Raw genomic sequence first — 21,135 nt, forward strand, 5'->3', positions numbered from 1 at the left:
CCACATATGAGTAAAATCATATGGTATTTGTCTTTCTCTGACTGACTTGTTTCACTTAGCATTATACTGTCTAGCTCCATCCATGTCACTGCAAATGGCAGGCTTTCATTCTTTCTGATGGCTGAGTGATATTCACTGTGTGTGTGTGTGTGTGTGTCTCTCACATCTTTATCTATTCATCAGTCAATGGACACTTGGGCTATTTCCGTAATTTGGCTATTGTAGATAATGCTGCTTTAAACATCATTATACTATATAGAAACAGTACTATAAATCAGTTGATCCTCTTGCTGCAATAAAGTCCAGCAAAACCTTACCATCTCAAGCAAACCCACTATGCCGATTTACGCTCAAGAAATGGTTTGGCTGGGACACCTGAGTGGCTCAGTCAGTTAAGCATCTTCCTTTGGCTCAGGTCATGATCCCAGGGTCCTGGGATTGTGCCCTGCATTGGGCTCCTGGCTCAGCAGGGAGCCTGCTTCTTCCTCTGCCTGCTGCTCCCCCTGCTTGTGCTCTCTCTCTGTCTCTCTGTCAAATAAATAAAATCTTTAAAAAAAAAAAGAAAAGAAAAGAAAAGAAATGGTTTGGCTTTTGAAGATGTGCTGGTCCTGTCACCTGAGACACTCAGATCCACACCTGTCCTCCAAGGAGCCCACCATGCTCTTGTATTCCTCTCCTTTTCTTCTTCCGCTTTTGGTGCCTGGTCCTTATATTTCAGCTTCTCCTTATTTCAGGGTGGTGAAAGTCGGCCCTAAGAAGAATACTTTTAAGAATAAAAAAATTATTTTAATAATTATTTAAAATTTTAAATATTTCAAATCATATTTCTATAATATTTTTTAAAATATTTTTTTTAATTTTTAAATATTTTTTTAAGTTTTTATTTAAATTCCAGTTAGTTAACTTACAGTGTAACGTTAGTTTCAGGTGTGAAAATATTTTTAAAAGAATAGATTTCTGGACTCAGTCAGAGTCAGGTCAGTTATTAATTAGTAGGTTCATTTTTGAATGAAAATGAAGAAGGCAAAAGGAAGCATACAGGGACAGCAACAACACTTTTACCCTCTTTGTTGGGTTTATTTTCCTTCAGATGATATTTTTCTTATTTTACTTTTCAAGGTTTTGAAATGTTTGAGATCTTTTCCAGACTATTTTTTCTTTGGCAGGTATACTTCCTGCCTCGTACAGTTTTGTGCAAGGAGAACCAGTGCTGAGTAGGAGGAAGGCAGGAACAGAGCCTTTTGTTTTTGTCTTGTTTTGATTTCTTTGATTCCTAGCATGTATATTATATATCACTATTTGTGTGTTGTTGTTGTTTTTTAAGAAAATCATGCTCTTTATGAGTGAACTCTTGGCTATAATTTAGGGACTCAGAATAAAATAAGAGATATATGGAAGGATTTAGGGGAATGTCAGTGTAGTATTTAGCATGCTTGATTCTGTATCTGTAAAAATAACAGAGTTATTCTCTCACTGCTACCACCATCTCCTATTTCCTTATCACTATTCTGCTGCTGCTTGCACTAATTGTACCAGGAGGATGGGTTCTTAGTGCTCGAATCGGGCATGTGCATGGCTTATAAATGTTGACTGTGATTAGACGAGATACATCTTAAATTGTGGAATCACGCATGTTAGAAGAGGAGAAAGTCTGAGTCTGCAGAGAGAATGCTCACGTCTATTTACTTTTATGTCCTCTCAGTTTTGGCAAGAGAACAGACCTGACTATGTCAACATCCAGCTGTACCTCAGTCAAACAGATGGGATACAGGTATGTGGTTGGAGGTTTTTATAAATTAAACAAGCCTCTTGATAATGGAAGATTTTCTGTTGGGGCTGTGTTGGAGGAAAATTTCTGCAGGTGGTTTGAAGAGAAGTTTCCCAGAGGAAGGTCTCTTTTGGAGTGTGTCCAGAAAACCCATGGCTTGTCCTGGAAGCCAACCGTGTTATGCCTTTCATTTGTCCTCCTCACCGGGAGCTGGTACAGACCTTTGAGTTCTTCTCTCTCCTTTTCATTGTTGTCTCAAATTCTTTACCTCTAGAGATCGGACCAGAAACGAACAGTCTCATGATTGTGTTCGTCGAGGGGAGTTTTTATGTGGAAAGACAAGATAAGGTCATACGTAGTTAAGCTTATTTCTTCTCTCCACAGGAAACTAAAAATGTAGTAATAGCCACCACGCATTATTTATTTGCTGCGCGAGACACTGTTGTTAAGCATTTCATATTATATTGTGTGATTCCAACAGGTAGATGATAGTGCTATTCCCATGTTATAGATGAAGAAACTGATGTTTACAGATGACACTGAAGGCCACGTGGGTGTGTAAATCCGGGCACGGATGCTTCCACGAGTTTTATTTTAGTATTTTCCATTATACATTTTTTATAACACTTTGGATACAAAATACGAACGCTTGTCAGTTACTTCAAAACTAACCTAACCCTACTTTTTCTAGTCAGATTTCTACTCCACTTGGTATGTAAAAAAAATATTTCGTTTTACTATTCTCACGAAGCAAGTCAGTATCGCTATTCCTCGCGGTACAGAAGTGATGAAGGTGCGGAGCGTACGTTGCATTGGTTCTCAGTTTGTCCGCCTGCGACTCAGACACTTTCCCCTCTCCTCTCCCCTCACTCGGGCCCTTAATTGCCGATCCAGGTCTCATCTTCTGTTCATCGCAAACACCAGCCCGTTAGAAGTTATTTGCTGATAGACCCAAGATTTGGAGCTCTTCTAGCTCAGGCTGTCTTGTCTAGGATCATTTCCCCAAATTTATGATGGCAATTTGTAGTATTTTACTCATATAATGAGCCAAATATGAAGACGGTATTTGCAGTGCCAGAACACTTCAATAAATCTATGTGCTGCCACCGTTTTGAGAGTAGGCAATTAAAATGCATTCTTTAACATTGCAGTTGTTAAAAACAAAGCAACCAACTGAAGTCTAGGAAGATCAGCCATTTGTAACAATGGCATTCAAGAAGATAATGGATTTTAAGGAAAAGAGGAAGGAAATGATGCTTCGAAATGACTGTACTTAATAGCTTGCCATTTGATACTTGTATTCTTGATATCACACCAATTTGGTAGGAAGCCACAGCACCAGTAGAAATGATATTAGAAAAATAGGTTGTTCGTCCAACTCTGTGTCATATAAAATATAGTGCTTTCTTTTTGGCAGAAGATAATTGGAGAAAAATATCAAGCACTGAATTCAAGACTTTTTATTGGACGTCCTCGGTGGAAACTTCTGTTTGATGAAATAGCAAAATGTAACAGAGGGTAAGTATTATTGCTCAGGAAATTTGCCATGTGGCTAATGATCAAATTAAAATATTCTCAAGTCATTACATGTAGTTTTTAAAGATGAATTAAGTAATGGGTTTACAAATTACAAAGTCGCTTAAACACTCAATTATCACTAGCAAAGGAGGAGGCAAGGCAGGGACCACCTCACAAATCTGAAACGCCAAATAATTAGAATTTGGCTTAGAAATAGTCTATTAAAGTATTTATGAACGAAACTCTCCTACCTACTTTCAAATTTGTGTAGACCCATGTAAAAAAATGGGTATTCATTCTGATATCATGTATCATGTGATCATTGGAAAAACTTCAAAATCTCATTGGCAAATAGGGGAGCTCTACCAGCAGTTCTAACAATGAATGCACTTAAAAATCAGATTTTTGAACTTTTCATGAAAATGAATAAATTTTTAAAAACGCTTAATTGTAATATGCCATCTCTAAAACAGGATTATTTCCAAACATAATTTTTTTTTTCTTGGAAGCTGTAATTCTCTGAAGAATCTTAGCATTAGGGAATATGTGTCTGTGATCTGAAGAGATGACTGTGGAAGGAGAGCATTTGCTTTAGGGCACAGACTAGCCAACCCCTTTGTCTCCTGTAAACTTGTAGTTCAGGGCAATGGCCTATAAGAATTCTAAAAGCAATTTGAAAACCGTATACCCACTCAGACATTTTAAATTTGGCATTGAAATAGTTTCATCAAAAGTTTAAATAGTTGCAAAGCTCTAATTTCTAACATATTGCATGTGTTGACATTTTAAAATTAGTGTAAATCTTTAAACATGTCTACCGGAATTGAAATGCCAGTTTTTTGATACCAATCTCATATGTTGGGAAGACATACAAACAAGCTTTCATTAGCAGTTGGAAATTTTACATTATTTTTCTGCTTGAACTTCTATTTCTGTCCTTTTCAACCTGTAGAATTTATCAAAATTCAATGTGGTTTTTTTTACATTTGAACTAATCATATTTTTGTTGCTTAAGTAAACATATTTCTGCAGTAAGAATGTAGATAAATTGAAGATTTAAGTTTTTTAAATTTCCTTTGGCTCTGTGGCTCTTCTAGGTTGATTTATCATGATAATTATTAGTATATAGTTGGTCAATTCATAATTTAAAAACTACATTTTTATAAATATAAAAAGGATATTTATAAATGAATGGGGCAGCTTATTGAAGAGTTTTAAAAAAGCTTCAATTCATGAATTCATGGATGACTGTGATTTATTGAAAGACTCACTGATTCATCCTGGTCCTTGACTCCATCTTCAGAAATTTTGTTTTAGGAAGTATCACGTGGAGCCCCAGGAGCAAATTTTAAAAAGGAATATAGCCACCCATGAAAGTCAGGTTGTAGTTACGTTTGAAACCACTTCTGCATTTCCCTTCTCTTGATGAAATAGCTTTGGGGGTGCCTGGGTGGCTCAGTTGGTTAAGCGACTGCCTTCGGCTCAGGTCATGATCCTGGAGTCCCGGGATCGAGTCCCGCATCGGGCTCCCTGCTCGGCGGGGAGTCTGCTTCTCCCTCTCCCACTCCCCGTTTGTGTTCCCTCTCTCACTGTGTCTTTCTCTGTCAAATAAATAAATAAAATCTTAAAAAAAAAAAAAAAAAACATTTAAAAAAAAAAAAGAAATAGCTTTGGATTGAAAAGGGAAACATTATTTTGGAAGCAGAGGTCCTTTGTAATAATTAGGGCCCTAGTGAAAGGTGAACTATAGAATTAAAAAAATGTCACCCCAATTTTGGTTATATTCTTCTCCCATCTTTCTCCAGTATCCTCCACCTTAGACATGATAATCTTGTCATACTTACCTGGGTCTCTCAATGTACCATAGACTCCTTTCTCTTTAATGACAGTCAGCTGACTTCTGACAAGCATTCTTTCATTAAATTGTATAGTGTACTAATGAAAACTTTGGAATTTTGTTGTTGTTGCTATTGTCTTTGCTCAATTCTGAAACCAAACTCTACATCAGTAGAGGATCGCTTATAAGAAATTAGATTGGGATTATTGATTTCTTTGGTTACTTCTTAAGAATTCTCATTTGTTAAACTGTTCATGACTTAGACTTTGTATGTTTATTTGGTTGGTTGTTCATTTTCTTCATACAGCAAAGCTGGTTTAAGAAGAACAAGTGTGCACCATCTACTGTTGACATTTTGTACAACACTTTCACTTTGTGTATTTGCTCTGGACGGGGCACTTAAAATGCATTATTTTTAAAAAATTTTTACGTGGCATGTTTAGGAAAAGAATGGATCAACATCTTAAGGGTTCACTAACTAGAAAAAAGATGCTATTTATACAGAAGTCCTTATTTTAGATGTAAAATTCTGGTTAACCTCAAGTACATAAATTACTGAAAGAATATATAGAGACACACATACATACTTATAAAAGTATATATTCATATATATGTGCATGTATACATATGCATATATATATTTAAAATCTATACACTGAAATTATGAACCTTAATTTTTAAACAAAGTTGAATGAATTTATAATATAGAATTCTTCAATGTATCTTTTTCAGATACACTCATATATTGTTCATGGATAATTTCCATGTAATTCTACCTCATAGTATTCTAGAATATGGATAACATGATCGTTGCTACCCTACTTATGGATATTTAGGTTACCTCCAGTCCTTTACTGTTACAAATAATGCTATGGTAATTCTCTTCGCACATACTTTCTCATGCTCTTGTGGGAATATTGCAGTAGGTTAGGATCCTTGAAATGGAATTGCTGGCTCAGAGAGTATGCACATTTAAATACTGTCCTATAAAAACCAAAAGGGTGAATCAATTTATACTCAATTTACTTTACACACATCTATGAGGTGGTTCCTTCCTTATGTGCCTTTTTTAAATTCAGAAAATGAATTATGTAATGGTATGATCAAGGAAGGTGAAGGAGCTTTTGAAGTCACCTGCTTTCATCATTTTTTTAAGATTTTTTTTTTAAAGATTTTATTTATTTATTTGAGACAGAGAGAATGAGAGAGACAGAGAGCACATGAGAGGGGGGAGGGTCAGAGGGAGAAGCAGGCTCCCTGCCGAGCAGGGAGCCCGATGCGGGACTCGATCCCGGGACTCCAGGATCATGACCTGAGCCGAAGGCAGTCGCTTAACCAACTGAGCCACCCAGGCGCCCAACCTGCTTTCATCATTATTTTACAAGTGAAGAAGCTAGGACCCGAAAAGATAATGATTTATCTCAAGCTATGGTTAATGAGTCAGAATTCAGACATGAATCCTATGTTCTGACTGTAAAGTTCAATGTACTTAATTTACTACAAAGCATGGTCACAAGTAGAAAGAGTAGCAATTTGATGTTACCATGCCCCTCTTGGGGACAGTGAGATGTTGCAAGAAACCATCATGTTCACTATGCATATTGCAACAGAATGTTAACTCTAATATACTAGAAGTGTCAACAACTAATTTTTCAAAAACATAAAAGATATTCTAAATATTACTTTATAAGCCATTCAGTATTTAATAGGATGACAGGAAATCTTTTTTTATTGTCTGAACCACAGTCCATTTTCCTATTATTTGTAATAAAAATATATATCATATCATAAATTAGTCAAATTTATGCATTATTCAAGAGAGAAATAAAGGAATAATTTTATGTGGCCTTTGGAGTAGAGAACTATTACTCTGGGATTGGGTGAAATGTCTGAGACCATATCTACATTCTCCTGCCTCATGGTGTTTTAAAAACAATACAAATTAAGAATACCCAGACTTGCTGTCTAACATTTGGTCTGTGTCCCTGGGTCAAGTCACTCAAACTTTCTGGGTCTGTATTACAAGGAGTGAATAAGCTGTCATTATTATGAGATCCCACATTTACAAATCTGCATGGAAAAACAAAGATTGGTATAATAGGAAAATATGCACAAATATATTGAACATTTATGGAACTAGTTCCCAACATCTGACTCCAAACAACATTCTCTGCTTTAGCATCTATCTCTACCCATATCAGCAAAGTTTTTGTAGATAAATCTGTGGATGATTGTTGGATTGCAGCAACCTAATGCAAATTTAGTACAAATGGATTGCAGAGACTAAGTATAGATCTTGAAAAAGTTAGAGGATCTCATTGTTAGTGAAAGTAACGTTGGGGAACTCCTCAAATTACACAGAAATCTAATTTGTTAAATTAGTTAACAAATGCAATACAAAATGTAAATATATATATATGATATATGGGTGCTTTAAAAATAATAATTTTGTTGTGGAACATTTAAGAGAAGCCTTTGGGAAGTCTGTAAAAATTGAAAAGCTAACTTTATAATTGCCTGTGAAGAAAGTAATGGTATCTTATTGTAGTGTAGTGTTGACAGAGAATGACTACAGACAAAATGACTCTGTGCTTTCTCATTTACATGAAAACCACATTACGTTTCTTGTTTGTCTTTGGTTTTTGGTGATATAAACTGAATGGTTCAGTTTTATTCAATTTAAGTAACCTAGCGTGTCTAGATCTGGTTTTAATAGTAATCTAAATTTTATTAAGTATAATTTATTTTCACACTTCTTTTTTATTTTCTTCTAATTAAGTTTTCTTTTGCTAGTTTCTTAAGGTAGAAGAACCTTATATCATTGATCTCAGACCCTTGTTCTTTTCTAATAAAAGTGTTCAATACTATAAATTCCTCTCTCAACACTTTAGCTACATCACACAAATGTTGGTATGTTTTCATTTTTATGCACTTCAAAATACTTTTAAATTTTCCATGTGATTTCTTCTCTTTTGTTTAATTTCCAAACATGTGGGGATTCTACATATATATTTTTGGTTTTGATTTCTAGTTCACTTGGGTTCTGTTGAGAAAATATACTCTTTGTGATTTCAATCCTTTAAAATTTATTTGAGATCATTTTACTGCCCAGAATGTGGTCTGTCTTGATGAATGTTCCACACGCACTTGAAAAGAATTTGTATTCCATTGTTTGGGGATAGAGCACTATAAATACCAATTTGTTCCAATTGCTTGATAGTGATATTCAGGTCTTCAATACGCTTACTGATTTTCTATTTGTTCTGTCAATTACAGAGAGAAGAGTGTTGAAATAATCAACCATAATTCTAGATTTATATATCTTTACAGTCCTATTAGTTTTTGTTTCATGTATATTGGAGTTTTTTAGTTGGAGGATTTAGTACTAGTGTTTAAACTATTCCATTACATATTATTATTGCATTTTATTATATTTATTCATTACAAAATATATTACATTTTATTATTTTATGGAGTAAAAATATTGTTGGATTTTTTCCAGCTTTACTGAGATGTAATTAACACATAATACTGTGTAAATTTAATATGTACAATGTAATGATTTGATATATGTATATATATATTGCAAAATGACTACCACAAGAAGATTAATCAACACAGCCATCACATCACATAATTACAATTTGTGTGTGTGTGTATGCGAAGAAAACTTTTAAGATCTACTCTCTTAGCACCTTTCAAATATACAACACATTATTGTTAACTATAGTCACCATGCTGTACATTACATTCCCAGAACTTATTCTTCTTATAGAAGTTTATAATTCTTTGTCAACCTTCACCCATTCACTACCTCTCCCATCTGGCCGTGGTAACCACCAATCTGCTCTCTGTTTCAATGAGTTTGGGTTTTGGGGGGTTTTTTTAGAGTCCACACATAGGCGAGATCATACAGTATTTGTCTTTCTTTGATTTGTATCAGCATGGTGCCCTTGAGTTCCAATTATGTTGTAAATGGCAGGAGTTCCTTCTTTTTTATGGCTGAATAATACTGCTGTTTGTGTGTGATATAAATAATTAACATATAAATATATATGTACATCACATCATGATTTCTTTAACCATTTATCCATTGATGGACACTGAGTTTGTTTCTATGTCTTGGCTATTGGAAGTAAAGCTGCAATTAACATGGAGATACAGATATTTTTTGAGATAGTGATTTCATTTCCTTTGGATATATACCTAGAACAGGGACTGCTGGATCATATGGTACTTCTTATAATTTTTTGAGAAACCTCCGTACTGTTATCCATAGTGGCTGCACCAGTTTACATTCCCACAGTAGTGCACAAGGGTTCCCCTTTCTCCACATCCTTGCCAACATTTGCCTCTTTGTGTTTTTGATAATAGCAGGTGTGAGATTCCTAGCAGGTGTGAGATGATATCCCATTGTGGTTTTGGTTTGCATTTCCCTGATGATTAATGATGCTGAGCACCTTGTCATGTGCCTTTTGGCTATTTTGAAAGTAGCCTGAACTTCTATTCAGGGTTTGCCTATTTTTTAATTCAATTAATATTATTTTATTATTTCTTTTCTTCTTTTCTCTTGTCTTCTTTTGCAATTTTGTTGTATGTATTTCTTATATATTTTGGATATTAGCCTCTTATCAGATATGTAGTTTGCAAATATTTTTTCCCATTCCATAGGCTGTCTTTTCATTTTGTTGATCATTTCTTGTGCTGTCAGAAGCTTTTTAATTTGATACAGTCCCACATTTATCTCTGCTTTATTGCTTGTACTTCTGGTGTCATATCCATGAAATTAACCCTAAGACATGTCAAGGAGCTTTTTCGCCTCTGTTTTCTTTTAGGAGTTTAATAGTTTAAGATCTTACATTTAAGTCTTTAATTCTTTCCAAGTTAATTTTTGTGAGTGGTGTAAAATAGGGGTCCAGTTTCATTCTTATGCATATAAATATCCCATTTTCCCAGCACCATTTATTGAAGAGATGGTCTTTTTCTCATTGTGTATTCTTGGCTCCATTTGATTGGGTTTAAATCTAGCAGTTTACTGTTGCTTTCTATTTATCTCATTTGTTCTTTCTCTTTCTTTCTTTATCTACCTTATTTTGGATTGAGTACATTTATGATTCCATTTTTTTCTCCTATATTGGCATATTAGCCATACTTCTCTGTTTGTCTGTTTGCTTTTAGTGATTTCTTTAAGACATTGGTTCCCAAACTGCATTCCTTGGACCAGCATCACCTGGAACTTGTTAGAAAAGCAAATTCTTGAGCCCTATCCAAGATCTATGTTATCAGAAGCTCTAGGTCTGTGGACCAACTGGTGTATGGTCTGTGAAGTCCCTCAAGTAATTCTGATGAAGCTAAAATCAGAGGAACATTGTTCTCGGTTTAGAGTGTACATCATTAGCTTATCACAGTGTACTCCAAATAATATTATACCACCTTCTGTACTTCCATTCCCCGTGCATCTCTTTGGCTGTTGTTCTTATTCATCTTTCTTTTCCATATACTATAAACTCCATGATACATTGTTATTACATTTCTTTTAGCATCAATTATGTTCCAAAGAAATTAAAAATTAGGCAAAATACACACTATATTTATTCACACATTTACCATTTTTGTGCTTTTCATTCCTCTAGGTAGATTCAACTTTCCATCTGATTTCATCCTCCTTCCTGAAGACTTTCCTTTAATATACTTGATAGTGCCAGTTTGCTGGTGATGGATTCTCTCCCCTTTCGTTTGAAAAGCTTATATTCCATCCTCAGTTTTGAAAGTTATTTGTGTTTAGTGTAGAATTTGCTTAGTATGGAATAGTTGGATTTTCTCTTGTCTTTCAGCACTTTGAAGATGTCACTTCATTTCCTCCTGACATGCATAGTTTTTGACAAGAACTCCATCTTTCATCTTCTGTTTATTATTTGTAATGTGTCTTTTTGCCCCCTTTGGCTGTTTTTATGTTTTTCTTTTTGTCACTGGTTTTCAGTTTTATTATAAGTTGACTTACATGGTTTTCTTTGTGTATATCCTCCTTGGGGTTCATTAGATCCTTGGATCTATGTATTTGTTTTCATCAAATTTGGAAAAAAGAATTGGCAACTATTTCTTAAGTATTTTTTTCTTTTTCCCTTTGTCTTCTTTCATTTTGGGACTACAATTACATCTATATTAGACTAGTTGATATTGTGCCACCGGTCACTGAGCCTCTGTTCATCTTTTTTCCTAATTTTTATTCTCTGTGTGGTCCATTTGGATAGATTGTAGTGCCAGGTCTTTAAGTTTAATTATCTTTTCTTTTGCAGTGCCTATTTTTCTGTTAACCCATCAGAATATTTATGATTTTATTTTTTTAGAATATTTATGATTTTAAATATTCCATTAATCACTAGAATTTCCACTTAGGCCTTTAAAAAATCTTCTATTTCTCTTCTCATCATGGTGATGCTTACCTTTGAATATAATGAAGCATGTTTCTCATCACTGTTTCAATGAAATGTCTGATAAGTCCATCATTTTTGCCATTCTGGGCCTGTTTCTGTTGACTGATCTTTCTCCCTGTTATTAGTTGGCTTCCATAACAAAATCCCACAGACTGAGTGGATTATTTTTTCAAAGCCCTAGAGACTGGAAGACTAATATCAAGATGCCAGCAGGGTTGATTTCCTCTGAGACCTCACTCCTTGCCTTGCAGATGACCACCTTCTTGTTGCCTCTTCATAGGGTCTTTTTCTCTGAGCATGTACATTCCCTCATGTATCTTTGTGTATCCAATTTTCTCTTATGAAGACATTAGTGAGATTGGAGTAGGATCCACTCTAAAGCCTTATTTTAACTTAATCACATCTTTAAAGCTTTTATCTCCAAATACAGCTATATCCTGAAGTACCGGGGGTTTGATTTTTTCCACATAATGAATTTTGAGGGGACATAATTCAGCCCATAACACTCCTAGTTTTGCTTTATAAAATTCTTGGTGATTTCTTATTGAGTACTGTACATTGTGAAATTTAGATGTTAAAAGCCATATTTTGATCTTTTCAATACTGTTGAACTTGTTTCTAGCATGCAGTTTTGTGACTTGGGTTCGGTTTGATCCTTCTGGGTATAGATCCAGAGCACCTTCAGTCTAAGGCTAATTTTACCAACATCCACTCTGCCTCTTGCAAGTAAGGTGATAACTTTCCAGAATACTACCCATTGCCCACATATGATATGTAGATCTTCCGTTCTGGCTTGTGGGAATATGAATTATTCACAACCTTGTGTCAACTCAGAATTGTTTGCCTTACTGCTCCCTGCTAGTTCTTTATCCAGATTCATGTAGTTTCCGTCACACACGAGCACATCAGTACTCAGCCAAAGACTTGAGGATGGAGCTTCCTGCTGTGAATCTCTCATCCTTTCCACAAATTCTAGCCACTTTGTCCTCCATGAATTCCATTCTTTGTCTCATCAACTCAGTGAGACCCCCAGTCTTGGCTTGAGTTTCTCCGTGCTGCAGCCTGTAAATTGCCTCCAGGCCATAAGCAGAGACAGTTGCCAGCAACTGGTTTTCTCACCTTGTTTTTTTCTCTTTTACCTACTGTCCAGTATCTGAATATACTTATTCCATGTATTGGGTTTTTCCCCTAGTTTTTCAATGCATGAGGGTAAATCTAGTCCCTGCTACTCTATCATGGCTGCAAGTAAAAGTTCTATTTTTGTAGTTGTTTCATTTTTCAAGGTGCAAAAATTCAGTAAAGCCATTTTTTAAGTATTTATTATAAAATCTTGGTACCCATTTAAATAGATTTACTGTTTTTTTTCAGCACCATTTATTCTCAGATAAGATAATGAGGACATACTATATTTATCCAAGATATGATATGAATTGTTAATCACTTTGGTATCATAGGAAGAATTCAATGCAAATAACAAACTTCGGAGGAAGATCGATGTGAAATACCAGTCATTTCCTGGGATTTATTTAGTTGATTTGTTAGGGATATGTATAATTTATCTACTAAAATTTTATGTTAGCAAACAATAAAAACTGCTTGGCATTTGGTGCAGTTATTACAGCGCATAAATAAAAAAGAAAATATATACAGATTAATATGCTTTTGTTTCAACATGGATATAAATTAGTTACTTAGAATTATCCTCTCAAATTGGTAATAGCTTTTCTTCTTTTACTCATCACTGACCATGACAATTAATGGGATCTTTAGAAAAATGCATATAAAACATCTAGTAAGAGAAGATTGACACGACCCAGTGTGGATGGACATCTATCCACTGCTGCTCTTGATTTCATTTCTGCATATAGTGGAAAGGCTAAGGGCAGACTGCTCACTTTCTGTCTGATAATAAGCAAATCTGTGCTCATAGTTACATTCTTTGAATTATTCTGAATTCTAGCAGGGAAAGCATGAAATACATAAAATATCGTCATGGTGATCATTTACGCTTTGAAATAATTAGGAGATTAATTCAGTATGCAAAGCAGCAAGAAATGAACTTTGTTAATACCTTAAACATGCTTCTGATACATCCTTCTTGTTATATTCTGCTTAATTTTCCACCTGATTTTCCATTTTCTCCCTCTCTCTCACCAGGAAAACCATTGGTGTTTTCTGCTGCGGACCCAATTCAATTTCTAAGACTCTTCATAAACTGAGTAACCAAAACAACCCATATGGGACAAGATTTGAATACAATAAAGAATCTTTCAGCTGAAAGTCTTTGAGAGGAACCAGGACTCTGAACAAGGAATGAGTGCAATTTCTAAGACTGAAGCTCAGCTGAATCAAGTAGCTGTGTCATGCCAAAGAGTAGCAAGGTTTTCTTATTTATGATTATTTAAAATGGAAATGCAGAGGATGTGGCAAGATGACAGGTCACATTACATGTTTAATCTGGAAACCAAAGAGGCCCTGAAGAATAGTTGCTGTGATGATTCACTTTTCAGTGCTCAAATGAAAACAAAACTATTAGATGCACACTGTTGATTTTTATGGCAGATTCATGAACTCCCTAGTGAGGTGCCTCACTTGCTCACTGTGAGACTGATAGCCGTGGTCCTCTTTGAATTGTTTTTGGTTGAACAAATGCAAGATTGAATGAAATTAAAAATGCATTGAAACTCAGATTACATTTTCTACGTGAGTATAAACAGAGTAGTTTTGATTTAGGAAAGCTCCAGGCAAATGTAGTAGATGTTTGAAAATACAGCACAGGACTCTGTATTAATACGGGTACTTTGTATCTCCTCTTCCTTACTACTGACGCTAATACCTCTGTTTGATGTCTGTGGCCTTAATGCTGAATGAACTTTGGTAGATGTTGATAGAGTATCTATTTTTATGTTTTTCTTTCTTCTTTTTTCCTCTATGGAAATCTGCCCTCCTTTGCATGCATTAGACATGATGATTTAATAGGTCCTTTTCATCTGCAATTTACTTAATCTATTTCTGTTGCAATAGTAATGGGGAAAATATCATTACAGTAAATCATAAAAGGATATATAGACTAATAACTTTTCCCATTGCTCAGCATTTTGGCCTCTGTTATTTTTATTTACTTTTTTCCCCAGCATAGATTGTCTTATTTTTCACCTCTGAAGGTACTTTGTTTAATTTGCACTTTGAGACCGGAGAGCACTGTGTCTCTCAGTGGTCACTGTGATGTAAGATATCTCTCTTTTGCCACATATTGGTTTATACTGGAGACATTGAAAGTGCAGCCACATTCCTGAACAACAAGAGGAAATACTTCATTAATTATTTGAATTTAAGTTCAGAATCAGGAATATTATTTGTTGCACCATCTGGTATTTTGGGTCTTGATGGGAAATTATCGAGTTTAAAGTCACTGTTGGGACGATACTGCATAATCCTATCACTTTATGCTCACTGGCCATTATATTCTTGGCTCAGAGGAAAACTCCATTTCCCTACTTTAAGAATTAAGTCATTTTTTTGAAGTTTAGTGATTTTATTTTGTAGACATCTATCAACTGCTATCAGATAGAGCACATTGCTGAAATAAGCAGAATGACTTATCTTGCCTTTGTTAAAATTTTGCGTGGTTTCACAGAACATGATAGATGCTACTGTCATTTTTTCTCTGATTCACCAATAGCAATCAAGCATGATAAACCATCTAGCATTGAATGCCCATGAACATATTACTTATAGATATTTCTTCCTTCCCTTGGAATTCTTTCTTCTTCCTTCTGTGGAAGGAAGGCGAGTCAGAAAAAGATATGGGAAATGTGCAATATTCCTACAGATTTAGCTCTGAAGGCATATTTGATAACCAGTACATCTTGGCAACACTTTCTAAACTAAAAAGAATTTTCATAAAAACACATAACAGAAAGAACAAGTAAAAAGAAATTTGAGTTAGTACAGGCTTGATGTGCAATACTGACTCTTTGCTGATCATAGTTTATTGATGTGATTATACTAATACCCCTAATTTCAGTAAAAGAGGTGGAAGATTTTTTCAGAAAAGGAAACATCTTTCCAGGTAGGTCTGCTATTCTAGATGAACAGCCCTGTCTCTTTGAAATTCTAGTTGATGTTCAAACATGAAATGTTAAATACAGGTCATCTTTGCTTCTATAGGTAGTAATAAAATTAGGTTTTCATCATGCATGTAGAAGAGAGTTTTGTTTTGTTTTGAGGGATTTTTTTTCTCTGGGGCTATGCCTTGTCCTACAGGTCTTAAAACAGTCATGTCAGTGGCAATAAATGTTAAAATTGAAAGGGTATCATGAGATCTCTATAAGCATGCTTTACCTTTGCAACAAATAAAGCAGGCAGTGTTTTTTCACAAGATGAGGCAAATTGAAGAAACAATCTATTTGCATCTACACTAGCATGAGAGCCTTAGGAGTTTGAGTTCTACAGCTGTGGATGTCACTGGCCCATGGTGTAACTGTGGCAAGTTGCTCCCCCTTTGGGATTAAGATTTCTTGTTTGGACTAGATCAGTAGTATTAATCTTTTCTGGGTAATGTATCTTTTTGAGAACCTGATTAAAAGTGAATATAATGACATTAATGCAAAATATTACATACAATTTTGGGGAGCCCACAATCTCCCCAATTTAAGAACCCAAAGCGAGGACCCCAATTTAAGAACCTCTGAACAAAATAATCTATCACTCTAGATCTTTCTACGTATACATTTTTTGTGATTTTTTTTTTTGCAAGAAACTATCCATTTTTGTAAGATGATAGTAGGAAATTAACTCTGTGGACAAAGGAAAGGAAATTCTCTTTATATGCCCTCAAACAGAGAATCCAACAGAACATTCCCTCAGTTTTTAATTTTAGATCTCCTGCTTTATGCAAGGGAAGGCTGTGATTTTACATATCCATAATAATAAAAGACAGATTCATATACATGCATGCATGCATACATACATACATACCACACATGTATTCATGGCTTACTTTTCTTTTTCTTTTTTTAAATCAGGTTAAAAAAGAAATGATAGTTTATTGTTTTGGTTTTTTTTTTTCATTTAGCAACTTAAAATGTCAGCTGGGTGACTGTTATAACAAAAGCACTTAAAACAAAAAATAAAAGCAATATAGACAAAGCATAGGCTGAATTTATTTAATCTCTATATCCAAGTTACTTACAACTCCTCAAATCACTGTTTACTTGGAGCATTCACAGCAGGTAACACTGAAATCATAAGGCATTGCTAAAGAGGCTGGTCAGAGGCAAATGGCCATTGTCATCAACAGATAATGCTAGTGCCTAAGAATGTTTATGATATTAAAGAGAAAAAGAGAAAAAAAAACTTAAGAAAAAAATTTTTTCCTTAAGGTTAACCCAGCTTGAATGGTGTTGTTGTTTTTTTTTAATTTTTTATTGTTAATCACCATACATTACATCATTAGTTTTTGATGTAGTGTTCCATGATTCATTGTTTGTGCATAACACCCAGTGCTCCATGCAGAACGTGCCCTCTTTAATACCCATCACCAGGCTAACCCATCCACCCACCCCCTCCCCTCTAGAACCCTCAGTTTTTTTTCAGAGTCCATCGTCTCTCATGGTTCATCCCCCCCTCCGATTCCCCCCCTTCATTCTTCCCCTCCTGCTATCTTCTTTTTTTTTTTTCTTAACATATATTGCATTGTTTGTTTCAGAGGTACAGATCTGTGATTCAAGTCTTGCACAATTCACAGCGCTCACCATAGCACATACCCTCCCCAATGTCTATTGGTGTTGTTGTTTTTAAACAAACTGATGAGACACATTTTTAAGTGCTACTTATGATAAACATTCCATTTTGTGTGCAGCCCAGGACATTTTCATATCCAGTAATGTTATAGAAACATAAAAGGCTGAAGTTAGGAGTACTTTTATTTTGTGGTCGAGAACACCTGGTTATAAAGGGAAATGGTAGCTTGCCTGGTCATCCACTGGGTGAGATGTATGGCACAGGGGATACATAGTCATATCGCAGTAATGTTATGGTGACAGGTGGTGACTGCACTTATTGTGGTAGGGAGAAAAGTCATCCACTGAGTTTGTCGCAGAGCTGAAACTGGAGTTCAGCTTTCCTCCTCTCTGCTGCTCAAGGGCACTTTCCACCTCCCCATGACATCCACATCTAATAAGACGCATCTGGTCCCATTAGTTCGCTGTAAACTCTATTTAGTGCAAGGTGGAAAATAAGGTACTAAGTGTTAATTCCAGATTCAAATGTAGAAAATCACACTCTTCTTCCCTATGTATCTTCTGATTCTAAATGTGTTAGTCTTTTATGTTTTGCCAATTAGAACCTATTTCCAGAAATCAGTTTTAAAATATGGCAATTCCGCAAACAATGAATCATGGAACACTACATCAAAAACTAATGATGTAATGTATGGTGATTAACATAACAATAAAAATAATTACAAAGTCAAAAAAATAAAATAAAATATGGCGATTGTGCTGAAGGGATTATGTTCTCCAGAACTTTGAAGAAATATGGAATCGTTTGGTTTCTAGGAAAAACTAATATTTAATTTTAAATTTAGATTCATAAACAGAAGTCATAACTTCCCAGCTTTCTAACCATCCAGGAAAATGTTGATATTAAAACAGATGATTATTGTTCTCTACTCACATGACCATTATGTTCAGGAGAAAACAATCAGCTTTTTGTTAACTAGTGAGACAGGAAATAAATGAAATCAAGCATAATGAGCATTTACTTCAAGCAGCACAGAACAATGAGAACTCCTCTCTCCTTCTGTCTAAATCTCCACTCCATTACCCCAGCTTCTTTATCCCATACTGTGGTATTCTCAAAGGACAAAGTTGCAAAAGCTAGCTAGATGAAGTTTTCCAAAGGAAAGAAGCAGAAGACTTCTAATACTTGGTGAAGAAAGGTCCATTAAGACAGAAAGAGAAAAATGGCCATGCCAGTCACTTAAAATTAGCAAAGAGTTAAGCAATGTTGCTTTAGAACAGAGACCATAAATTTTCTTTGAAATGAATATGCAGAATGTTTAGTTTCTCTTATACAAAATTGTTATATTCTTGTTGCTAAAATCTGAAAGTGGATTTCATATTTTAAACATTGTAGCAAAACTACCAGTAATCTTCCTGCAGTGTTAGGCTACAATTTAAGAATTGGTAAGGGCAAGAAATGCCTTAGAAGAGCAAAACTAGGAAGAAAAAAAAGGAGTCAAAGAAAGAAAAATTACTGAACACATCAGGACATGATTATGCTTTTCTTTTCAGAACTCGATAGATGTTCAAGTGTTTGGCAGAACTGGCTATTACTGTGGTTTGGGAAAATGTAAAAGAATGTAATATTTGGTTTGTTTCTAGGGGTCCTTTCACATTTTCATTGCAACTAGAATTTTAGCAGAAGCTTTACCTTTGATCAGAATTACATCTGGCTTCTAGGAGAATTAGAGTTTTCATGAGCTGCTGGTTGACCTGGAGACAACCCCGCCATTTAGATGAGAACCAGCACTATGTAAATGCTCTAATATATGTAGCAATAAAGAAGGAGTCTGCCATGCCTTTTCGTCAGCTTCATACACTGCACATTAAAATTCTGTCACTGCAAGGTCATATTTCTCAGCTCTCATCCTGCCACCCAGAGAATGAAACCTTCTTCACAAATGTAGACACTGAGAAACAGAAGTTCTCTCTTGCATTGTAACAGTGTATCTGTTCACCTATATCTGCATATTCATTTGAAACTGGTTCTCAATTAGGATGACTATATAATTCATTTTGGTGGTGAGAGATCTCCACAGTGTACACAATGGGGCCTTGCTTGTCTGCTGAAAATATATATGGCAGCCAACCCATTGGCCAGGGAGAAAGCAGTTCAATCTTCTAGGTTTTCCTCTCCAACGGAGTCTTAAAAGAATGTAAACTACCTTACCACACATATACTGGAATGTGACCTGAGTTGTACTCCGTGTTCTGTGATTCAATGTACTGCACAGTTTATTCTTGATTATCAGGGACTGTCTAGTTTAGGAAAATTCTAGCTCTTCAATAAGTGTAGCTTCTTTAACCACCTAGCTAGGTGCCCACCAGGTACAATTATATCCTTTAAAGATGGCCACCATCTGCTGACCAAATGGCATTGACAGGGACCTTTCTTTCATTTTTTCTCTTCTCATTAAAATTTGATTCAGATTCAGAGTGGGGAAGAGTAGAAATTGCTTTCAAAAGTAGGAATGATTGACTGAAGTTCTGTTTACCCTGAGAGTGCCAGTGTCATCATTTTATCCAGCCACCTCCAATGTTAGAGTAAACAGGCCCTAGGTTAGAAATACGAAGACTCGTAGCCTTTATCCCTGAAGCGTATTAGACTCTGTACATAAAAATGTGTGTAATTTCTACCTCTGCCTACATCCCTTTTACTGGTATGTAGTGGAGCAACATGTGGGGAGGAAGAGGAAAAAAAAATGCTGAGGTAAGAGAAATTTCCTGGGTAAATCTTCCTTAGTAAGTTCTTTGCTAACATAGTAAAAACAAAACAGTGCTCTGAGAAAGTAAAAACACAGGCTTTTATGAGTCACCCGTCCATTGTACCTGAAAGGCTTAGTATTTAATTATGTTTTCTAGGCAAGCAGAGAAATACCTGTAAGCAAATAAGCACCATTGTCTTTGTTTTTCTGAGATTCCCATAAACAAAGTTGCCTGTTATGTCCAATATAGCTGCCTTCAGGATTCCTCTTTTTTTTTTTAATATTTTATTTATTTACTTGACAGAGAGAGTAGCAGAGGGAGCGGGAGCGGCAGTCCCTGCCGAGAGGGAGCCCGATGCGGGACTCGATCTCAGGACCCTAAGATCATGACTTGAGCCGAAGGCAGACGCTTAACGGCTGAGCCACCCAGGCACCCCAGGATTCCTCTTAAGTAATTTTGATCAGGGGGCGCCTGGGTGGCTCAGTCGTTAAGCGTCTGCCTTCGGCTTAGGTCATGATCCCAGGGTCCTGGGATCGAGCCCGGCATCGGGCTCCCTGCTCGGCGGGAAGCCTGCTTCTCCCTCTCCCACTCCCTCTGCTTGTGTTCCCTCTCTCGCTGTGTCTCTCTGTCAAATAAATAAAATCTTAAAAAAAAAAAAAAGTAATTTTGATCAGGCCCAAAGTGGCTAGAGATAGCTGTATTGATCTATAACAGTCAAGCTAGGAATTGCTGGAGGGTGATATAAGTTATCCTACTTAAGGTTTGATGGAGGAAAAAGCAAGTGTTTATGAGACATCCCACTGAATTAAAACCAAGGCCTATATCTTAGAACTAGAAATAATTCTACAGAAGGAAAAAAAAAGCACTTCACTGTAGTTTTTTTCCTAGATGAAATAAAATTAATTTATCTTTTTTATAACTCTTACCAAAGATACTTCACACTATGTATCTTCTTCGAAGCTTGTGTTCTTTTGTAGAGATTTGTATTTAAATTGTGTGTGTGTGTGTGTGTGTTTGAGAGAGAGAGATAAAGTAAGTTGCCTGAATGAAAATGACATTCTGCTTTCCAGCTTTCATAATAAGCAT

At 35.5% G+C, this 21,135-nt stretch overlaps 1 protein-coding gene across 4 annotated transcripts in view; it reads left to right on the top strand.

The window, feature by feature from the left end:
- The window catches only part of NOX4 (NADPH oxidase 4), a 361,705-nt gene that overhangs the window by 157,420 nt on the left and 183,150 nt on the right, over positions 1-21,135 (top strand). For 2 of the 4 annotated variants that reach the window (XM_035009407.1, XM_035009408.1), the window contains 3 exons: positions 1,703-1,771; positions 3,186-3,286; positions 13,715-14,245. In XM_035009407.1, coding sequence (XP_034865298.1) covers positions 1,703-1,771; positions 3,186-3,286; positions 13,715-13,835 — 291 coding nt within the window. In that variant the 3' untranslated portion in view covers positions 13,836-14,245. Of the gene's footprint in view, positions 1-1,702; positions 1,772-2,042; positions 3,287-13,714; positions 14,246-21,135 lie in introns of those variants that run through there. The other 2 variants (XM_035009409.1, XM_035009410.1) reach the window with 2 other exon arrangements.

This window comes from Mirounga leonina, unplaced genomic scaffold (assembly GCF_011800145.1).
Source record: "Mirounga leonina isolate KUSES-001 unplaced genomic scaffold, KU_Mleo_1.0 Mir_153, whole genome shotgun sequence".
Lineage (NCBI taxonomy): Eukaryota > Metazoa > Chordata > Mammalia > Carnivora > Phocidae > Mirounga > Mirounga leonina.